This window comes from Prosopis cineraria, unplaced genomic scaffold (genome assembly GCF_029017545.1).
Source record: "Prosopis cineraria cultivar Desert tree isolate PC_DT_omini unplaced genomic scaffold, ASM2901754v1 PC3, whole genome shotgun sequence".
In the NCBI taxonomy this organism is placed as follows: domain Eukaryota; kingdom Viridiplantae; phylum Streptophyta; class Magnoliopsida; order Fabales; family Fabaceae; genus Prosopis; species Prosopis cineraria.
Window position 1 is genome coordinate 41,509,413 of NW_026555334.1, and position 18,233 is coordinate 41,527,645.

At 35.7% G+C, this 18,233-nt stretch overlaps 2 protein-coding genes across 2 annotated transcripts; one reads left to right on the forward strand and one right to left on the reverse strand.

Annotated features, from left to right (window-relative positions):
- Window positions 1-359: 359 nt before the first annotated feature.
- LOC129305617 (nuclear pore complex protein NUP160-like) lies at window positions 360-15,079 on the forward strand. The gene is made up of 25 exons (XM_054945602.1): window positions 360-559; window positions 703-835; window positions 977-1,241; window positions 1,615-1,675; window positions 1,860-1,980; window positions 4,896-5,015; window positions 5,942-6,124; window positions 6,234-6,423; window positions 6,856-7,415; window positions 7,591-7,753; window positions 8,521-8,792; window positions 8,903-9,090; window positions 9,691-9,767; window positions 9,868-10,214; window positions 10,944-11,012; window positions 11,095-11,413; window positions 11,624-11,755; window positions 11,891-11,999; window positions 12,126-12,197; window positions 12,348-12,471; window positions 12,720-12,827; window positions 13,561-13,701; window positions 14,179-14,352; window positions 14,436-14,526; window positions 14,637-15,079. Exons 1-24 carry the CDS (start codon window positions 360-362, stop codon window positions 14,475-14,477), a joined length of 4,170 nt encoding a protein of 1,389 aa, XP_054801577.1. The 3' UTR covers window positions 14,478-14,526; window positions 14,637-15,079.
- A 357-nt stretch (window positions 15,080-15,436) lies between these two features.
- On the reverse strand, window positions 15,437-17,201 carry LOC129305715 (uncharacterized). The gene is made up of 4 exons (XM_054945723.1): window positions 16,973-17,201; window positions 16,727-16,835; window positions 16,531-16,593; window positions 15,437-15,694 (listed from the first exon to the last, which is right to left on the reverse strand). Exons 1-4 carry the CDS (start codon window positions 17,055-17,057, stop codon window positions 15,592-15,594), a joined length of 360 nt encoding a protein of 119 aa, XP_054801698.1. The 5' UTR covers window positions 17,058-17,201; the 3' UTR covers window positions 15,437-15,591.
- Between the last annotated feature and the right edge of the window lie 1,032 nt (window positions 17,202-18,233).

An 18,233-nucleotide genomic window follows, 5' to 3' on the forward strand; every position in this document is an offset into this window, starting at 1 on the left:
AAAATGGACTGTTTTGGTTTAAAAAAAAAAGTTGAATGTCAAAAATAAAAAAATATTTTTAATATTTTAAGATATTATTATTTTATATTTTTAAAATGAGTGGATAAATTATTTTATATTTATTATTGTTTGTGGGAAGTTAAAACGCGATGTTATCATCTGTCATGATCTTCCTTTTGATTTTTTGATTCTTTTTTTCGGGGTTAATAACTTTGGGCGCCATGCGCTTTCCATTATTACGACTCTTCCGCTCCGGTTTCCTGTATCGAGAGGTCAGCTTATGCTGTTCTAAACCGCGAACCCTGCATTAGGGTTTAGGGTTTTGGTGGGGCTTAATTCGGAAGGATACGACGAAGAAAATGGGAAGTGGGTCGACATTGGCGGGGAAGGAAGTTCCCATCATCAGTAACGATGCCGTCAAGTGGATTGAATTGTCCGTTCCTTCTTCTCCCAACAGTGCCGCCACTGCTGATGACAGTGGGACTGCCACTCCTGGACCTCCCAATGAGGACCGCGCCTCTTGCTTTGTCATTGGAAGTCCTTCTACTTATCTGATATGGTACGCTTCCTCTTCCTGTCCTCTTGTCAATTTCTAGCTCTACCTATGCTGTCTGCTTCGTAGCATGTCTATTGCATTCTTCAGTTAAAAAAAAAAAAACTGACGCTATTACTAACAACCATCATTGTGGATTCTTCTCACAGGAGAATTCACAAAACGCAGCCTCAAGCATTAGAGTTGCTGGAGATCCGTGCTTCCCAAGAATTTCCTAAAACTGGATTGAGGTTCACTTTCGCTGACGCGCTCTGTCCATTTGCTTTCATCTGCAAAAATGAGGTTATACATTCATTATACATCACACTGCATGCATTTTTGACCCAATATAATTGGGTGATATTTTGTTTTATTGATCACTTGTATGCCGTCGACATTATCCTGTAAGCTATTTGACTCAATTGACGCTTTTGTTAATTGCAGATTACTGCCAGTTCTAGATTCCCCTTCTTGCTTTATGTATTAACTGTATCTGGGGTGGCTTACCTCTTGAAAATTAGAGATATTTCTGCATATGCTTCCTGCTCCGTCTTCCCAACTCACGAGCTTACAGAGCTTAATGTGCGCGATTATTCTAATCAAATGCCAGTGACTGCGGTGACTGCGACTTCCGGGTGTCTTGCTGTTGGCAGAAATGATGGTTCTGTTTGCTGTTTTCAGCTCGGTGTACTTGATCCAAATGCTGCTGGTATGATTAACTTTGCTATTTACTTTCAAGTATTGATATGTGCATTAGCTGGCTTGTTTCATCCCCCGTCTCTTGGCTTTTTTCATTGCAATTCATAATATTGCAATTTGCATATCCTCTGGGTAATTGAGTTTGCATTCGTGTGACTTCTCCCTATTGATGTGGAGTGGTTCCTCCTAAACGATTTCATATTGCACATTTTATCTTCCATGCAGTTGCCCGAGTTTCTTTTTACCACTTTGATGATCAGCATCGCTTTTCTTGTCGTGGATTTCACTGTGAAGCATCAATGTTATTTTTCTCTATATCTGGAGCCTTCTCTATTTAACTTATTTCTTGCGGTGGTTTATAATGCATCTATGTTTCCCTGAAGGATTTGTGGTTGAGCTTAGAGATGAAGCTGGAATCAGTCGATTGTGGGGCCTTATGTCAAGGTATTGTTTTTTTAGAGATATTAATTAATATTGAGTAATCAAAAGATGTTGTATTATTGAACATGGGGTATATTTTTTTTTTAATTTTTCCAGTCTTTTGGTATCTCCTATTTCTTGGATTTTTCAATTTTCAATTGCATTATGATTTATGAATTGTACACTATTCACTGAACATGTCTTATAGGGGTAAAATGGTGAGTTTGGTACAAGACATGGTGATGTACGAGCTTCATGGTAAAAGATTCCTATTTGTACTTCATTTGGATGGATTACTACGCGTTTGGGATCTCGCATGTAATTCCAGGGTCTTTAGTCATACTTTGGGCACTACAACCATGACAGGTAGTTTCTAGTCCTAAACTTTGATCCTGTCTTTATATTCTTTTCTGTTTATCTTAGACATGCGTTTTAAACAAGTGCGGCTCTTTAATATTAGAAAGACTATTATCATTGGTTTTTACGGTATTAACGTCCTAAAAAGTGGGATAAATTAGGAAAGCTGCAGCAGGCATTGCAGAAGCACTTGATTTGAGGATTTCAAGATCTAACTTCTAAATTTTGGAATTGAGAGCAGAAAAGGGTATGATAGAAATGGTGGATTGTGTGGGGGAAGTTTGAAGGTCATGTTGTGACCGGAGTTGATGTCAAACCTGGTTTCTTAAAGATGAATTCAAAACTTTTTATGCCTTCTTTTTTGCATCTCGTGATTTTGCATATGTTTGCAGACTTTTAAAGATGATTAACTGGATGATTTAAAAGGGAAACTAAAGTTCAGCTGAACAAATTCTTTATATGTGGTGGAAAGAAAAGGGGAGATTTATATTTCTTATAGTACTCAAATGCTTGTGGAAGGGCTTTTGGTTTTTTTTTTTTTTTTTTGGGTTGGTGTTGCTTAACAATTTCCTTTTTGAGTGATGATACATAATGCCTCTCTCACTTTTATCATAGAGCTTAAAATACAGTTGAGAATGTATTACAATCTTTCCTTTTCTCTAGTTAATGATAATATCATGCATTCCTTTCCTACTGTTTACCCCACTTACAGAGAGTTATGTACTTATACCTCAACGTTCTGTGATTCAGGCGCTAGCTTTATGAAATTATGGGCGGGTCAACCTTGTTTGGATTCAAGTACAATTCCATTAGCAATTTTGTACTCACATACATCGGTATGAAACTTATGGTTTCAAAATCAATTGATATTGATAAAAACCACTTACACTTATATTTTATCCTTGTTATGTTCTGTTAGTATATACACCAGAAGCTTTGTGGCTTGATACCTAGAGTTTTCATTTGAGTCATGCATCATCTAAACTCTTGAAAACTGCATAGGTAGCTGATCTTTGTTAAATAAATGTGTCTAAAGATGTTAATCATCTCATGTTCAAACTTCAAAGTGAGTATGTACGTCTTATTGGCCAAAGTAAATATATCTATAATGTCATCTTATCATTTAGCATAACTGATACGAATTTGAGCCTGGTTAATAAAAATTACTTTAGTATTCACTAGCCAACTTGAATCAGATTAGTTGGCCTACTGAAACTAATTTGTCACTTTTGGAATGAGAATACAAAAAATGACGAAGTAAGTTGTAATAATAATTTCATTTGGGTAGATGTAGTTTAAATTGATTTTAGAAGAGTTACATTTTAACATTTAAATAAGGAAAATAGAAAAGAAGTACAAAGTTCTTGTGGTAGAACTCATGAAATTGAATTTGCCAGTTTTTAATTTTCTTTGTTTTGTCCTATTAAGATAATAGCATCATGGTTTACCTGATAAACAGTGGCATTTGATAGTTACAAATTTATTGTTAATGGATAGGGACTAACTAGGTTGGTTCCTGAGACTTAAGTATATCGTAGTGCATTCCATATTGGCATGGGACTTACGCATTTGATGCTACTTTGGTCTATATTAAATTCAAAACAATTCAAGTTCAATTAATTTACCTAACAACTAGATTTATCACCCATCTTTGCCTCATTTTCAAGCAAGCAACCTTGTCAGGAAAATTATTTAGTCAAGCTTTGGGCTTGCTTCCCAGTCACCATGTGGTCATTGTTTTATCTAATTTCATTGTATTTTTGTGTCACTTTGGCTGTAGGTTTGAATCCCTTATCTTGTTTAATAAACTGTCAAGGAGATTTTTTTTTTTTTAAAAAAGGAGCTGTGTTTGTGCTTGTCACTTGTTGGACACTTGTATTGGACACAACAAAATATTTAAATGGCTCCAAGATACCTTGGATTTTGTGATGTTGCTGCGTCTCACTTCTGTGTGTTGCAAACCATGCCATGAGCCTGTGGAACTCATGTTAAATTAGAACCATACTTTATATAATGCGCACACTTTTTTGTACTTCTATTTCAAAATAGTGAGACATCATTAGGATTTTATTTGACATCTCAAGTTGTGAAAGATAATCTGTATTGTCCTTTTGGAGACTGTAATGTATAATAGGTATGATTAATAAACATTATTGTTTTTTTTAACCTTTTGATTTGCTATAATTCTCGATTATTGATTTTTTTGGGTCTACATTGAAGGACGAAAGCTTGGAGATGATCTCTATACACAATATCCAATATAATTTTAGTGAAAGAATAATTTTCTCAATGAAGTCTTCTGTACAAAATATTTCTTTGGAGGAGGTATATTGCTGGCCCCCTCATGTTAATTTGATTTAAGCTATTAGATGTGACTTTCCATCTGCACCAAATGTCATACATCTGTAGTTTTTTTCCAGGGAGGATGCGTTGATGTCAAACTAACTTCAGACAAGATATGGATACTAAAGGATGATGAACTACTATCACACATGTTTTCTGCAAATACTGATGAGTATGTGACCTTTTTTGAGCTTGTTCCTATCAATCTGTTTAATTGACTGCCGCTCCATAGTAATTGTAGTATAAACTGAATATTCAATCTCCAATGATTTTAAGTAGTCTGGTGTTAAATAAAGATGGTAGTAAGCTGTTCATTTTTTTTTGGGGGCTAAAGCAGTTGGTTTTGAGCTCAAATATAGCTGAAGTTTGGTCCTTGTATGGTGACATTGCACCACACCTGTCAAATAGTTGAGGTCTTCTATTTATTTGTTGATATAAGTAAGATAACTTAGTTTGCTGTTAAATGACTTTGTTATGCATGTGGGTGATTCGCTAAATTCGGAATGTGACTGTTCAAGCTCAATTAATTACCCTATCTTGTCAGGGAAGAAGAATTTCTTATGCATTACAAGAAGAGTTTGTGGCTGATCAACTATTTCAGGGTTCAGATCATCTTGCAGATGAAATTTTGCAGATTTCACATCTATTATTTTCATCTTCCAAGGTATTGGCTTACGTGGAATCTTCCATTATCTTTCTAAAATTTAAAGCCAGTCATCCAAGGCATGATTGAAGAGTGCTGCTGGAGATTTTCTTTTTCCCTGGTCGGGCAGGGGGTAGGGGGGCACACGATGGTTATCCACTCTGTTGTTGTTTGGATGTTACAATCTCATTATGGGTTTTGAAGGGTGAAATTCCAAGATTATTTTTGTGATTTTAACCCTTTGAGGAAAAGAAGACAAGGGGAGAGGGTTCATAAAAATGGAAATGGTTAAGAATTAAATTAACCCATTTTAAAACACCCTTGGAGTGGCTTTAAAAACTAGGTTCTAAGGGGTGGGCTAGGATGGGCTTCAAATCACCCCATCTCACCCTATTCCAAGGGCATTGGGTGCACATGAATGTTATTTAAAATGGTACTTGTGATGTCGTATCATTTAATTTGATGGGTTTTTTACTACATGATTCTAAGCAATAATTTAACTAATGCAATACGAATGTAAAATGTGCAAGTCCATGGTGAAGCAGACTCCATTTGTTTCCAGTGGAAACATGCCTTGCACGCTTAATATCCTTGTTTACTTCTCCAGTGATGAGCAGCAGAAACTTATCCCTCATTTTCTGTAAAGTAAAAGGGACGAAGACGAAGAGATGTTACTTGTTGAACTAAATGGATAATTAGGAGAATTGTAGTATAAAGGCCAGTTAGGTAATTAGAGCAAGGGGTATTTAGGGAATTTGATTTTAATTAGCAAACTATCCACACCTCTGTTGTGATGAGTAGGGGAGATATGCAGTTGTAATGTGTCTGAATGAATTTAGTGTCTTGTGATATGGTTTTCTGTTGGCTTGCCATGCATCAACTGCCAGTATTTTACTTCTTTTGTTAAAGATATTACTCACAATTATTACTCCGTGCTATTTCTGCAGGATGATATGGTGCCTTTTGTATCTTCAATTTTCTTACGCAGGCTGCTTCTTCCTGGTGTGCATCATAATTCTGTTTTGCATGCAACTCTTATCAAGTATAAAAAGCACTTGGTGGAATCTGAGTTCCAAGCGTTAACTACAAATGGACTAAAAAAGGAGATACTTTCAGCTATTGAACATGAGGTTGTTATCTTCATATCTGGAAAACATTTCTTCTCATTCTTGTTGTTTTTCCTTCAGTGTTGGGAAGGATCAATCTGGCGTATTAAAAATGACAAGATTCCTCTGATAGGTTGGAACTGAAAAGATGCCCATATTTCAATGCTGGAAGTATTTCTGTGCCCACTACTTCCATAATTGGTGCAAGATCAATGCATCATGTGGCTTGCTCATTGACTCCTCTACTAATGCGGTTGGTTTAATTAGAAAAAGTTCAATATCACTTTTTCGGTCTCTGGAAGATATTGAGCGGATTATAGAAGGTAATTATGGTCACTTCTCTGTACCTCCTTTTTTGTCCAAGTTTCTTTTTTGTACAAAACAAATTCTAGCTTTTCTCCCATGGCTGGATTGGTAGTTCTGGTTTGAGTGCAGAGCGAGGAAGATAACCCATTTGGTTGAAGGTTCAATAAAAAACGAGGGTACTATTTGGAAGTTAGCATGTTACAATGATGTGGGGTGGGATATTCCTCTTATAAATGAAAAGGAAAGATAAAAGAGAAAGTGGAGGGGGTTAAACTCCCTAATTTAGAGAGGCCGTCAAAAGATCCAAATCCACATCACCCCAATGTTAATCTATCCTGCTGATCAAGCCCTTCTTTTTGTTCACTTAATTACATGCTCATTATTTTATGTACCGTGATTTTTCTTTCTTTCCTCAATTTTTCTTCCATTCATATTCTGTGTCTTTTCAGGAGAAGGTGGTGATCTCACAGGTCTTGTGGATTTACTTGATGATGATCTTGAGCATGAAATTCCAACAGAATTGATCAGATGTGTTTTGAGTTTTAGCCAACAGTTGGGCAAAATGGCTTCTTCTATATTTTATGAGTCACTTCTAAGTAGCCCAGCTATCTCTTCTGAAGATATTATTAATTGTATAGTGAAGATTCTGGAAACTGGATATGGTTCATTGGGTCCAGTTGTCCATGCATCTGTTCCTGGGAATGAAATAATTCTGTCAAAGGAGCTTGCAGATCATAGAAATCTGAGGAGGCTTTCTATTGATATGTTCTTATCTCTTCAAGGGTTGTACAAGAAGGCTGCATCATGGGGCAGGATATTAGATGTAATTGAGGGTTTTCTGAAATTTTTGGTTCCACATAAAACTGTGCACAACTTTGATTTTGAAAAATCGTCAAATGTCAATTCATCCGTTGTAGTCCATGCTACTTATCAGGTTGCAAAGGTGATGTATGAGTCTGCCTGGGACTTTCTTTTATTCCTAAGCTATCTATTGGACATCAGTGGGCAGGTCAGTGTAAACTTGTTTTTGTTGTTAATGTTGTTTTCCTGCTTGTAGAATTTATTGTTTCCCCATTCTTTTAACATATTTTATGGGGGCTAAGCTGCACAATAGTTTTTATAGCATTTGTAGCAACTTATGTTGTTGCACCATTTATTGCTGATTTTTTTGGTTGCTTTTGCAGATCCATATGTCACATGGTGATATAACCAGAATACAAACTGAGTTAGTTCCTATGCTTCAAGAAACTATTTTTGAGTGGCTAGTTGTCATCTTCTTTGCTATCACACCATCTGCACCAACTGTAATTGAGGATTTTAATTATAAACTCTCTTCATTACAAATCGGTAGGTTTATGATGTATCTTTCTTCTAATCACCACATTATCGAGTTTAATATGATGAAATTGGATTTAACAGTATGAGGAATGGGGGGGTTACATTACACGTCTTCTTTTCTACCCTTATAAGGTTAAAAACAAAAAAATTGAAGGCTTTCATAAAGCTTACTATAGAATTGTGCTTGTGTCCTAAAAGAAAAATTAAGTCTTAAATTGACCATAACTCTGGGCCCTTTAGAATCTGTAATCTAGGGCAAGTTAGGTCTTATTGCAATTAAGCTTTTCAACAGTTAGATGCTTTGAGCCATTCGACAAATTGGGTAAAACTAGCATTTTGTGGCACATGGGGATGCTATTGTACATGGTTCAATTATCAAATGTAAATTTTGAAAAGGTTGAATGCCTTGTATTATAATTCCGCAAAGGGTCAAAGTGCATCATACTAAAATATTTTAGTCCTTATTATGTTCAGATTTTCAGTTATACCCAATTCTTGCTGCCCTGGCGATGTTGTTGTGTAAAAATAAGTCACATAGAGCTGACTTACACATCACGATGTGTTCAATTTTGTCAGTTAATCCACACGAATTATATCTGGGTTGAATAGCATGCATTTTAATTCCGTCAACCACTCTTTAATAATGCAGAAAAAGTACATCTTATGCTCAATAATTAGAACATCTCAAAATTGCTTATTTATACACAGGGATTATAGAATTGAAGACATGCATTTTCCTGCTAATATAGTGTTTGATCATTCTATTAATGATGCAGACAACATGGGAAAACGGTCATGGAATGAGAAGCTTGGAAGATGTGACTTCACACTGGCTTTTATCTTCTTGCTGAATGCTAGAAGTTCATCCGTGGATGGTAATCAGCTTTCTTCAGAATCTTTTTCAAATATGCTTGGCATTGTTGTCAAGATTAGAGACTTTGTCAGTTGGATAATCTATGGCCAGTCTGGAGGATTTTCTACCTTCTTGAGCCGTTCAATTGATCTCTCCTTTATCCTTTTCAAGCATGGGCAGTATGGTGCTGCTGAGGTTTTTTTCTTTTCCTTTTCTTTTTCCTAGAGTGATAGTTCAGTGCTTTTTATATTTCCTCACTCCTGATTTATCTTGACTGAAATTATCTGATACTTTAATTTCAAAAGCAATTGCTTACAATGGCGGAGGCTCATTTACACAAAGAGAAGACGTCCCAAAGTATTCAAGAAGCTGATGGTGGATGGTGCATACGACAGCATCTTCTAGGTTGCGCCCTTCTTGCACAGGTGCAGTGTGGATTGCGTGGCACTCTGAAAGAGAAAAAGGTCTCTGACGCTGTTTGTTGTTTCTTCAGGTAAAATAATTTAAATGAATATCACCTAAAAAAATAAATGGGGTATTTCTTTTTTCTTTTTTTAATTCAGTGTATTATGTGGTCTTGCATTAATAGAGAATTAATTTGCCTGATCTGGCTATTGGCTTCTACAAGCTATTGGATGAACTTGAATTGAATGACTTCTTCCCCTTCTTTTAGGCATTCCGCACTGTATTGGCTGAAATTTTGTACTGAATATGATTTTGGGCATATTGTTGTGTGGTTAACTTTTTTGTGGTTAAACTCTTCTTTTGCCTTTTCTTTTCTGGCTGGACAGAGATTTTTAAACATAATCATGCCATGGTTTCCAATAATTCCAAGGACATTGTTTTTCTCAAGGGAATTCTGATTGTGATTTGCAAAGACATTGGCCAACCCTATCATGCTGATTTTTTTTATACCCGGTTTTAGTTCTGACTTTGTTTTTTAGATTTTTCTTGAAATTTCTAGCATGACTTTTGATGATTTCTTATTCTCCGACAAGTTCTAAATTTTGCTCTCTAATTTTCTTCTTATATAAAAGCAATATATCTCTTTTTTTTTTTACGCTCATTCTAAAAGTTTTTCAATTCAATTCAGGTCTTCATCTGGGAATGGTGCATCTGAGGCTTTGCAGAGTTTGCCACATGACATAGGATTGCCATATCTTAATTTTGGTGGGTTTATTAATGCACAAGCTGCAATAATCTGAAACATACAAGCAATCTCAGATTTTAGTTGCTTCTTAGATTACCCCCTTCTCTTTTTCTTATGCAGGTGGCTTTGCATCAATTGCTGCATGGAAGCTTCAGTACTATCAATGGGCAATGCAATTATTTGAACAGTATAATATTAATGAAGGTGCTTGCCAGTTTGCTCTTGCTGCACTTGAGCAAGTTGATGAAGCTCTATGTGTGAAAGATGAGAAGCACATGAGTGACTCAACTGAGGAATCAGCAACAATGATCAAGGGACGTCTATGGTCGAATGTCTTCAAATTTGCCTTAGATCTTGGCCACTATTCTGATGCATACTGTGCAATAATTTCAAATCCCGATGAGGAGAGCAAATATATCTGCTTGAGACGTTTCATCATTGTCCTTTATGAACAAGGTGCTATCAAGGTTGGTTACACTATGAAGAACTTTTCAGACTTAACTTTTTCAATCAGCATGTGATTGTTGTTTGGTCAAATTTTGACTTCTGGTTTTTAGGTTAAAATGATTGAGAGATTGAATTTTTGGGTTGGGGGAAGCTTAAAAATGTCTACATTATGTGCATATGTGTTCAATCAAGCATGTGTGCAGGTCCCAATTATGTGCAACTGTCCTTTTTTATTTGGCTCTAGGTCTAATTACTGAAATGAGCATATACGAGAAAAAGTGAGTGTGGCATCTATTGAGAGGAAGATGGTAGAAAGTTATTTGAGATGGTTTGGCCATGTATAGAGAGGGCCATGTGAGGTACCAAAAAAAAAAAAAAAAACTCTTATGGAAGTTGTTGAATGAGACCTCTTGTATAACAATATTTCTAGAAGTTTGAATAATGATAAAGCACAATGGCGTTATTCAAACTCTATAGTCGATCTCACCTAGTGGGATAAGGATTGTTAAATTTGTTTGTATGACCAAAAAATCCATTAACTTTGTTTACTAAAATTTTTACTAAAATTTTTCTAGTTTCTAGTGAAAAGTAGCTTAAATGTTGTACTAGGTTTAATTTGTGAAGCATTGTAACTTTTTGTCTAATCATTCTGCTTGAGCTGTCCCCCCTCCCCCTGGAAATTTTGTAGATAGTTCACAGGCATCGATTTGAATTTCCCTGTGCTCTTAATACTTATTTTGTATTTGTAGATTCTTTGTAGTAATAAGCTTCCCCTCACTGGTTTAATGGAGAAGGTAGAGCAGGAGCTTGTTTGGAAGGTATAGACCTTGACTGAGTAGGTTGAGTGCTGTAAAAATTATAGTTTCTGAGTTAATATTTAGAATTTTGTTGTGGATATAGGCTGAAAGATCAGATATATCAGCAAAGCCAAACTTGTACAAGTTGCTTTATACATTCCAAATGCATCAACATAACTGGCGCCGAGCAGCGAATTACATGTACCTCTATTCAGCTCGTTTGAAGACTGAAGTGGCTCTAAAAGATTATCATGGCTCTTCATTGATATTGCAAGAGAGGCTGAATGCAATCTCTGCTGCTATTAATGCCTTGCATCTTGTTCATCCAGCACATGCCTGGATTGATCCACCAGCTGATGGAAGTTCTCTTATGAGTGAACAGTATCCAAGTAAAAAGGCTCGAAGAACTGTAGACGTAGATTGTAAGTATTACAGATCCTGAGACTAATGCTGCTGGTTATTAAATTTGACATGATTTATTTTAGATGTTTGAATTCTGCTTTATATTTTTAGCGGAATGAAAGGGACCAGGAGGGGGAGAGAGGTTTCTTATCCTATATCACTATTGGACACCATTCATGATTTCCGTTTTTGCCTTCATATTGTTTTGAGATGATAGTGTTGTTATGCAGTATCTGCTGAAAATGATACTGAGTGTCAAAGCTGGCAATCTTCTGTTGATCTTGAAAAACTTGATCATGAGTTTGTGCTAACGTCAGCAGAATACATGCTGTCGCTGGTAAATGTTAAGTGGATATATACTGGTAACTCTCATTCGCTCATTCTCTATAAATTCTTGTGAAATATCTGACCATTTTTGAGGGATTGATGTTAAGTTTCGATAGAATTTGTTTTGTTTTACAGAATTTTTAGTATTTGTTTCTCCTTCTCTTTTAAAGGTAAAGAAGGAGCCCTGTCAGATTTGGCTGATCTCCTTGTCCAAAACTATTTATATGATATGGCCTTCACAATTCTTCTCAGATTTTTCAAGGGCTCAGGACTGAAGAGGTTTACATCCCACACTTGAGTTGCAGTTGATTGCTAATAGTTATTTTATTGATATTTTAATTGTTTATTTATTTTTGTAATCTATGTTTATGGTGTCCTTGTATGTGTGACTGGGACTCTGGTTAGGGAGCTTGAAAGAGTTTTCTCTTCTGTATCTTTGAGATGCTGTCTTGATAAAGTAGAATCCACTTGGATTGAGTAAGATTTCGTATTGCTTAACATTTATTTTTTTATTTCAGTTTTCATTCTGCATTGATGAAATATGTTTACATGTCCAAAGTTTTTACCTAGACTATTTTCAGTAAATATTATGACTCGCATAACTTGAGAATTTTTTAATGATTACAGGCCACGCAGTAATTTGTTGACATCGTCCAAGCTTGAAATGGTTGTCCATGGTTCACCTCTTACAGTTTCTACAGCCTCACAACCTGACAGGAATAGCCATTGGGCAACTCTGGAGCTTTACCTTGTTAGTATCTTCTGCAAGCTTTTAATGTTTATTGACCCAAAATTAATTTGTCAATCAATCAGTCAGCTAAGGGGAGGATAGGAAAACTTTTCATTAAGCTGCTGCCAATTATATATCTTGTGCATTGATAATCAGTTCGGCTTTCAAAATGATTTTATGGTTTCCAATAAATTGGGGAAACTGCTTTTTCTCTGTGCAGGTATATTTCTCCCTGGTTTAACTCTCATGGAACTGTTCCCACATTGCAGGTAAAATATTGTGAATTTCATGAGAGGCTACCCGTTATTGTTGCTGAAACTCTTCTTCAGGCAGATTCTCAGATTGATTTGCCTCGTTGGCTGGTTCAATTGTTCAAGGTAATATCTTGCCTGAAGTTGCAGTTTTTAGGTGCTGTTCATTCGTGCACTGATGCCTGTTTGAATTGAGATCTGGCTCCTCGAAACAAAATTAGATAATTTCTAAACCTGAAGCTATCTGGAATGCTCTACTTGGATCATTTGATTTGGTTGTGGTTTATAGGCTGAAGTCAAATGCCTACAATTTCTTCATAAAAATCCCATAGTTTTTTTTTTTGATTGCTTATAGATGTCCTCCTATATTGGAGGCAATCTTATTTGAGATATAGTCGGGCACTAAATGTGGGCACATCTCTCAGGAAGAATTCGAACCTTGATTTATTATATTGTGAGAGATTAACCCTTTCTCTAGGCTCAATCCCCTTTGATTCTATAGGTTTTTGTTTGTTAATAGCCTGAAGTCAAATGCATTTTTATCCCTGCTTTACGTGTCTTTTTTCCTTCATGTTTGTTTCCTTAGAGGGCGATTGGCTGAACCTTCTGGCCTGCTTATCTTATAAATTGCATTTATTATGTTTGAAATAAATGAAGAAATTTGAACTTCATGGTGAAACTCTTCTAGAATTGTGACTTAAAATATTAATTACACCCTACTGATCTCTCATATTTCTCTATGTAATGCTTATCTTGCCTCAACATTTGCTTAAGGAGGGTTTAATCTTTGTTGGTTCTTATCATCATCTAACAGCGTTTTGAATTGCCAATCTGGTATTATTTAAATGAGTTGTGGCAGGAGGGTCAAAGAGAAAAGATCTGGGGAATGGCTGGTCGAGAATCAAATCCTGCATCTTTATTTCAACTTTATGTTAACTATGGTCGATATACAGAAGCCACTAATCTCTTGCTGGAGTTCTTAGAATCATTTGCATCAATGGTAATTTACTTCGTGTTCTGGGTTGAATTTGTCATGTTCATTCTAATATTTGTGCATTCTGCTGGTATCATTTCCTTGTTTAGAAAATAAGAGTGGTTAGTTTGTGACCAAATTTTCTTTGGGAACAAAGATCATTTATCTCTACCCCCATTATAACATATTTTTACTTGACGAAATTTTTCGTCTAGTCCTGGCACTTGATGACATAAACACGTTAATATTTCTTCACAGGCTAACCTTGTCTAAATCTTGCTACATTTGCACTATGTTAACGATTTGTAACCTTGTATTTTTTGTGGGCTCTACTGAATTTTGGGCTCTATGATGCAATAATGATTTTCTTGTAGTCTTGGCCCAAAGGGTTATTTACAGATTACAGCACTGGATGATGAGTTATTTGTTACCACCATACACTGGATATCCCCGTGCTTGAAGAAGCCGTAGTAACAATGGCCTGTTGCATCAATTTTTTTGCAGAGACCAGCAGATATAATCAGACGGAAAAAGCCATTCGCGGTTTGGTTCCCATACACCACAATTGAGCGACTACTGTATCAACTTGAGGAGTTGATCAAAATGGGTCACATGGTAGATCAATGCGACAAGCTGAAGAAGATGTTATATAGTTCTTTGCACAATCATCTTAAATTGGTATGCTTAACAGCTACTATGAATTTCAATTGTTATTCTGCTTGCCCTGGAAGATTCCGTCAGCGAATCCCTCTGGTTTTCAGTTAAAAGAAGACTCGGATGATGCTATTTCTGTGGCTTGTTGATTGGTGGTCAGCTGGACCAGCTAGAGATCTGTTTTTACCGTTATGATTGGTAATGCTGCCAAAAGGCAGGCTGCAGTAGCAGGTCTGTCAGTTCATTCCTCCCTTTTCTTTCTAGTTATGGAGTATCTTAGGACTAAATAACGGCTGCCATCTTTTCAGGATTTAAAAATGGAACACCGGGGTCTTGATGCTTGGGATACGCGGAACGGTGAATGTAAAAGCAATCGTGTGTAGAGACGCCTTGATCGATGCGATGACGATGGCTGGGTAGGCACATTCACAGCTCAACGGAATGTAAATCTTGGCTGTGGATAATCCTGTGTTCTCAGCACCGACACACGATAAGGACGAGTAAGCTCGTCAGAGCAGCCCCTTGTAGGGCAAAAATTCTGGACTCTCGACATGTATAATAAGCATCATGATTTTGATCCCGGATCCTTGAATTTTGTATGGTTTGAGACACAGCGTGTTTTGTTTAAAAGGAAAAATAAAGCGAGTAGATGAATCGATGTAAATATTAGTAAACTGGCTCTCATAATTGCGGGGCTTGATCCTCTCCAAGCGACAATATTTTTGTTCGTATTTCTAAGCTTTCTACTCTACTGCTTGTACCAGTCTAACTCGAGCATAGCAATGTTACAAGTTGACAAGCCTTTTAGTCCATCATTCTAAACTATCCCCTTTTATTTCAGAATGGAAGGCCAGCTAACCAAACAACAAAAGACAACTAATGGATACAGCTGATTGTGGAGATCTTGGCGAGATGGAAAGAACCAAACGCCGCAATAAACAGAATAACGCTGGCTGAACGAACCAAAACCACATGAGCGGAAAATTTCCTCCCACGTTAAACTTACCATGATAAAATTAAAGACAGCAGATAAAAATTTGAAAAAAAAAAGAAGAAGAGCGCGCGCAAATGGAGAACGGAGATCTACGTTGCTCTCTAGCAGATAAAATTGAGCTGGAAAAGTATAGACGGATTGAATTTAAAAAAATTAAAAACTGTAAAATTGATTTTGTAAGACTAGGTGGAGCGAGGGAGAGTAAAACTTCATATCTTCCACCAAAAAAACCACATCAATCTCAAACAAAAATCTTCAGTAAAACCCAATCACATAAACATTAACTTTGGGCCATTATCTGGGATACCCATCCCTGCAGCTAATTCGGCATCAAGTTGAGTATGTGGCGCAGGTCCCATCATTTGTTTTACACTGCATAAAGAATATGTCGTATTAAAATCAATACCCAATCAGCCCATCAAAACTAACGTACATTTGATAAGAACAGCTCGGTGAAGTTGACATTGATGTTGATTGCACTACGATAATAATGGCTTCCAAAAATTTCCCAGGGCGTGAAATGTGAGTAGAATACCAAACTGAACTTAGAATCGTTGAAATTTATAGCTCAAATTCATACATGGCTAATGGATGTGTTGTAAGGTTTATAAACCCAAGGGCTCTTCCTCCTAATAGGCAGAGATAAGCTCGTTTTTGGACTTGTATTAATAACATTGGTACTTTCATTAAGAGGTGGATGTCACAAAAGAAACTGTCCAAGAAAGTTTTTAACTGATAAGAAGTCAAGTGAAGTGTTGTGGAGTGGAGACAGCAGAGATGTCAACTCTTGATGAGGTAGTGTTATTATGAGTCTCACATGAGGGAACCTTGCAAAATAAGTGGGCTTTATAAATTTTTTAGGAGCATTTTGAGATAGGCTCTCCCTTTCTATTGACAAAGAATATTGAATTGGCATTGGAACCTATGGAATCAGCATCGACAGCCTATGCAGGATGTTGCCTAGTACAATTTTTTTATTTGTCGAACAGCATATGCAAGATAGCAGTTCTTGCAATTTTCTTTACCAAATATCCGAAACCTAATATAGACAGCTTCAAAGCAGTAGCAGCCTCAAAACTTAGACGGACCACTATCAACCCAAGCAAGTATTCATCAAATATTGAACAAACAATGAGGAAAAGCTAAAAAGGAATGACTGAATGAGCAACCAAGGAAGCAAAAACACATTAGTAAACTAAGTAGCCTACCGTTTCTTGTGCCGTTTGGTCCTAAAATGCTCATCCCTCACAGCCACATTGGAGAAGTATCGACTGCAGAGAAATGAATATGAAACTTGTTGTCAGTTGTGTGATTCCAACTAGTAACACTTTATCTTGCTTCAAGAAGCCAACGGGGAAAAAACAGAACAAAAAAAAAAAAGTGTGCAATGATAAGCAAGATTACTCGCAGTGAAGGCAGTAAAACTGGCCCATCCCAGGTAAATCTTCATCTAAGGGTAAAGGCTTCTTCTCGTCATCCGGCATCTTCAGCTCATCAAAAACCATATCATCTCGTATCATAAACTAGTCAAGAATCACATTCAAAACTAAACAATACATAGAATCAGAGAGAAAACGAGAACTGAGAGTAAGTCGCAGATAACTAGGAAAAGCACAAAAGAGGCGTTAAAGACATAATTAAGAAGGATATCCTTGAGAAGAAATTTGGTGCGCCGAGCCGTCTTGTGAGAATATCTTCGCTTCTTTACGCTTCTATGTGGGCATTTTCCACCCATATTTGTCTTTCTGTGCTCACGGATGACTTGATTGTTAGGTTTTGAGTTCTGGATCGCGCCCCACTGCAATAGCTAGGGTTTTGTCATCTGATATTGAAGCTTCACAGGAAACACATAACTGGGATTAGGGCTGCACAACGATTAGACGGGATTTTATTTCGATCTAACTCAAATTTTGATTTCTTTTATAAAAAAAATTGGGTTATATAACCCATAATTCAATTTAATCTAGTAATAATTTAAATATTAACAAGATTAAATTTAATTTATAAAATTAAAAAATTAATTTTATTAGTTCAATATTTATTTAATTTTTTTATGAGAAGCAATAATTTATTTTAATTTAATAAATTTATGATAAAAATACTTATAATCATAATAAATTTATAATAATTTTTAATAAAAAATATTTTAATTATAGTTTAAGTAGTCTAAATAAAAAATATTTCAATTACAGTTTAAATGGTCTAGATTATTAAATTATTAGTTTAAGTGTGCGATCGTGGGAGTAACTAAATTTATTAAATTATTAATAGCTTTAACTTATTATTATAAATAATTAGTAAATTAATTATAATCATAGTAAATAAATTTAATAGGATCAGATTAGATTAAGTGGTCCAGATGTCTAATCTCTTGTCAAGTCCAACGCGAAAAAATAATTTCTTATTCTTAGTCTTTTTAATCTAAAGGACTAGTTTTTAATAAGATTGAACTTTCTCGAATTAGACTAGGTCGAATAGGATTGAAAAATTTTTACACACCCCTAACTAGGACTTTCCTATCCTAAGGCGGTGTCCTTTTTATAAACAATTAATAATTAAATTGTAAAACAAATATTAAAACAGATAACTCATACTCTCTCCATTAAAAAATATAAGACATTTTTAATCGAATCTCACCCACAATAAAGTAGTTATCTACTTTCAAATTAACCTTATCTTTCTATATTTATCCCTATTAAATACCCTACAATAAATATAAAATTATTATTAATAGAGACAGTTTTAAAAAAGGACAATGATTACACTTTAAAAGATTAAAAATGCCTTATATTTTTAACATCTAATTCCTAAAAAATACCTTCCATTTTTTAATGGTGAGAGTAACTATTAACTAGATCTCTCACATCTGTGACCTTTTTCTTTTTCTTTTTTACCTAAAATTCATGAGCTT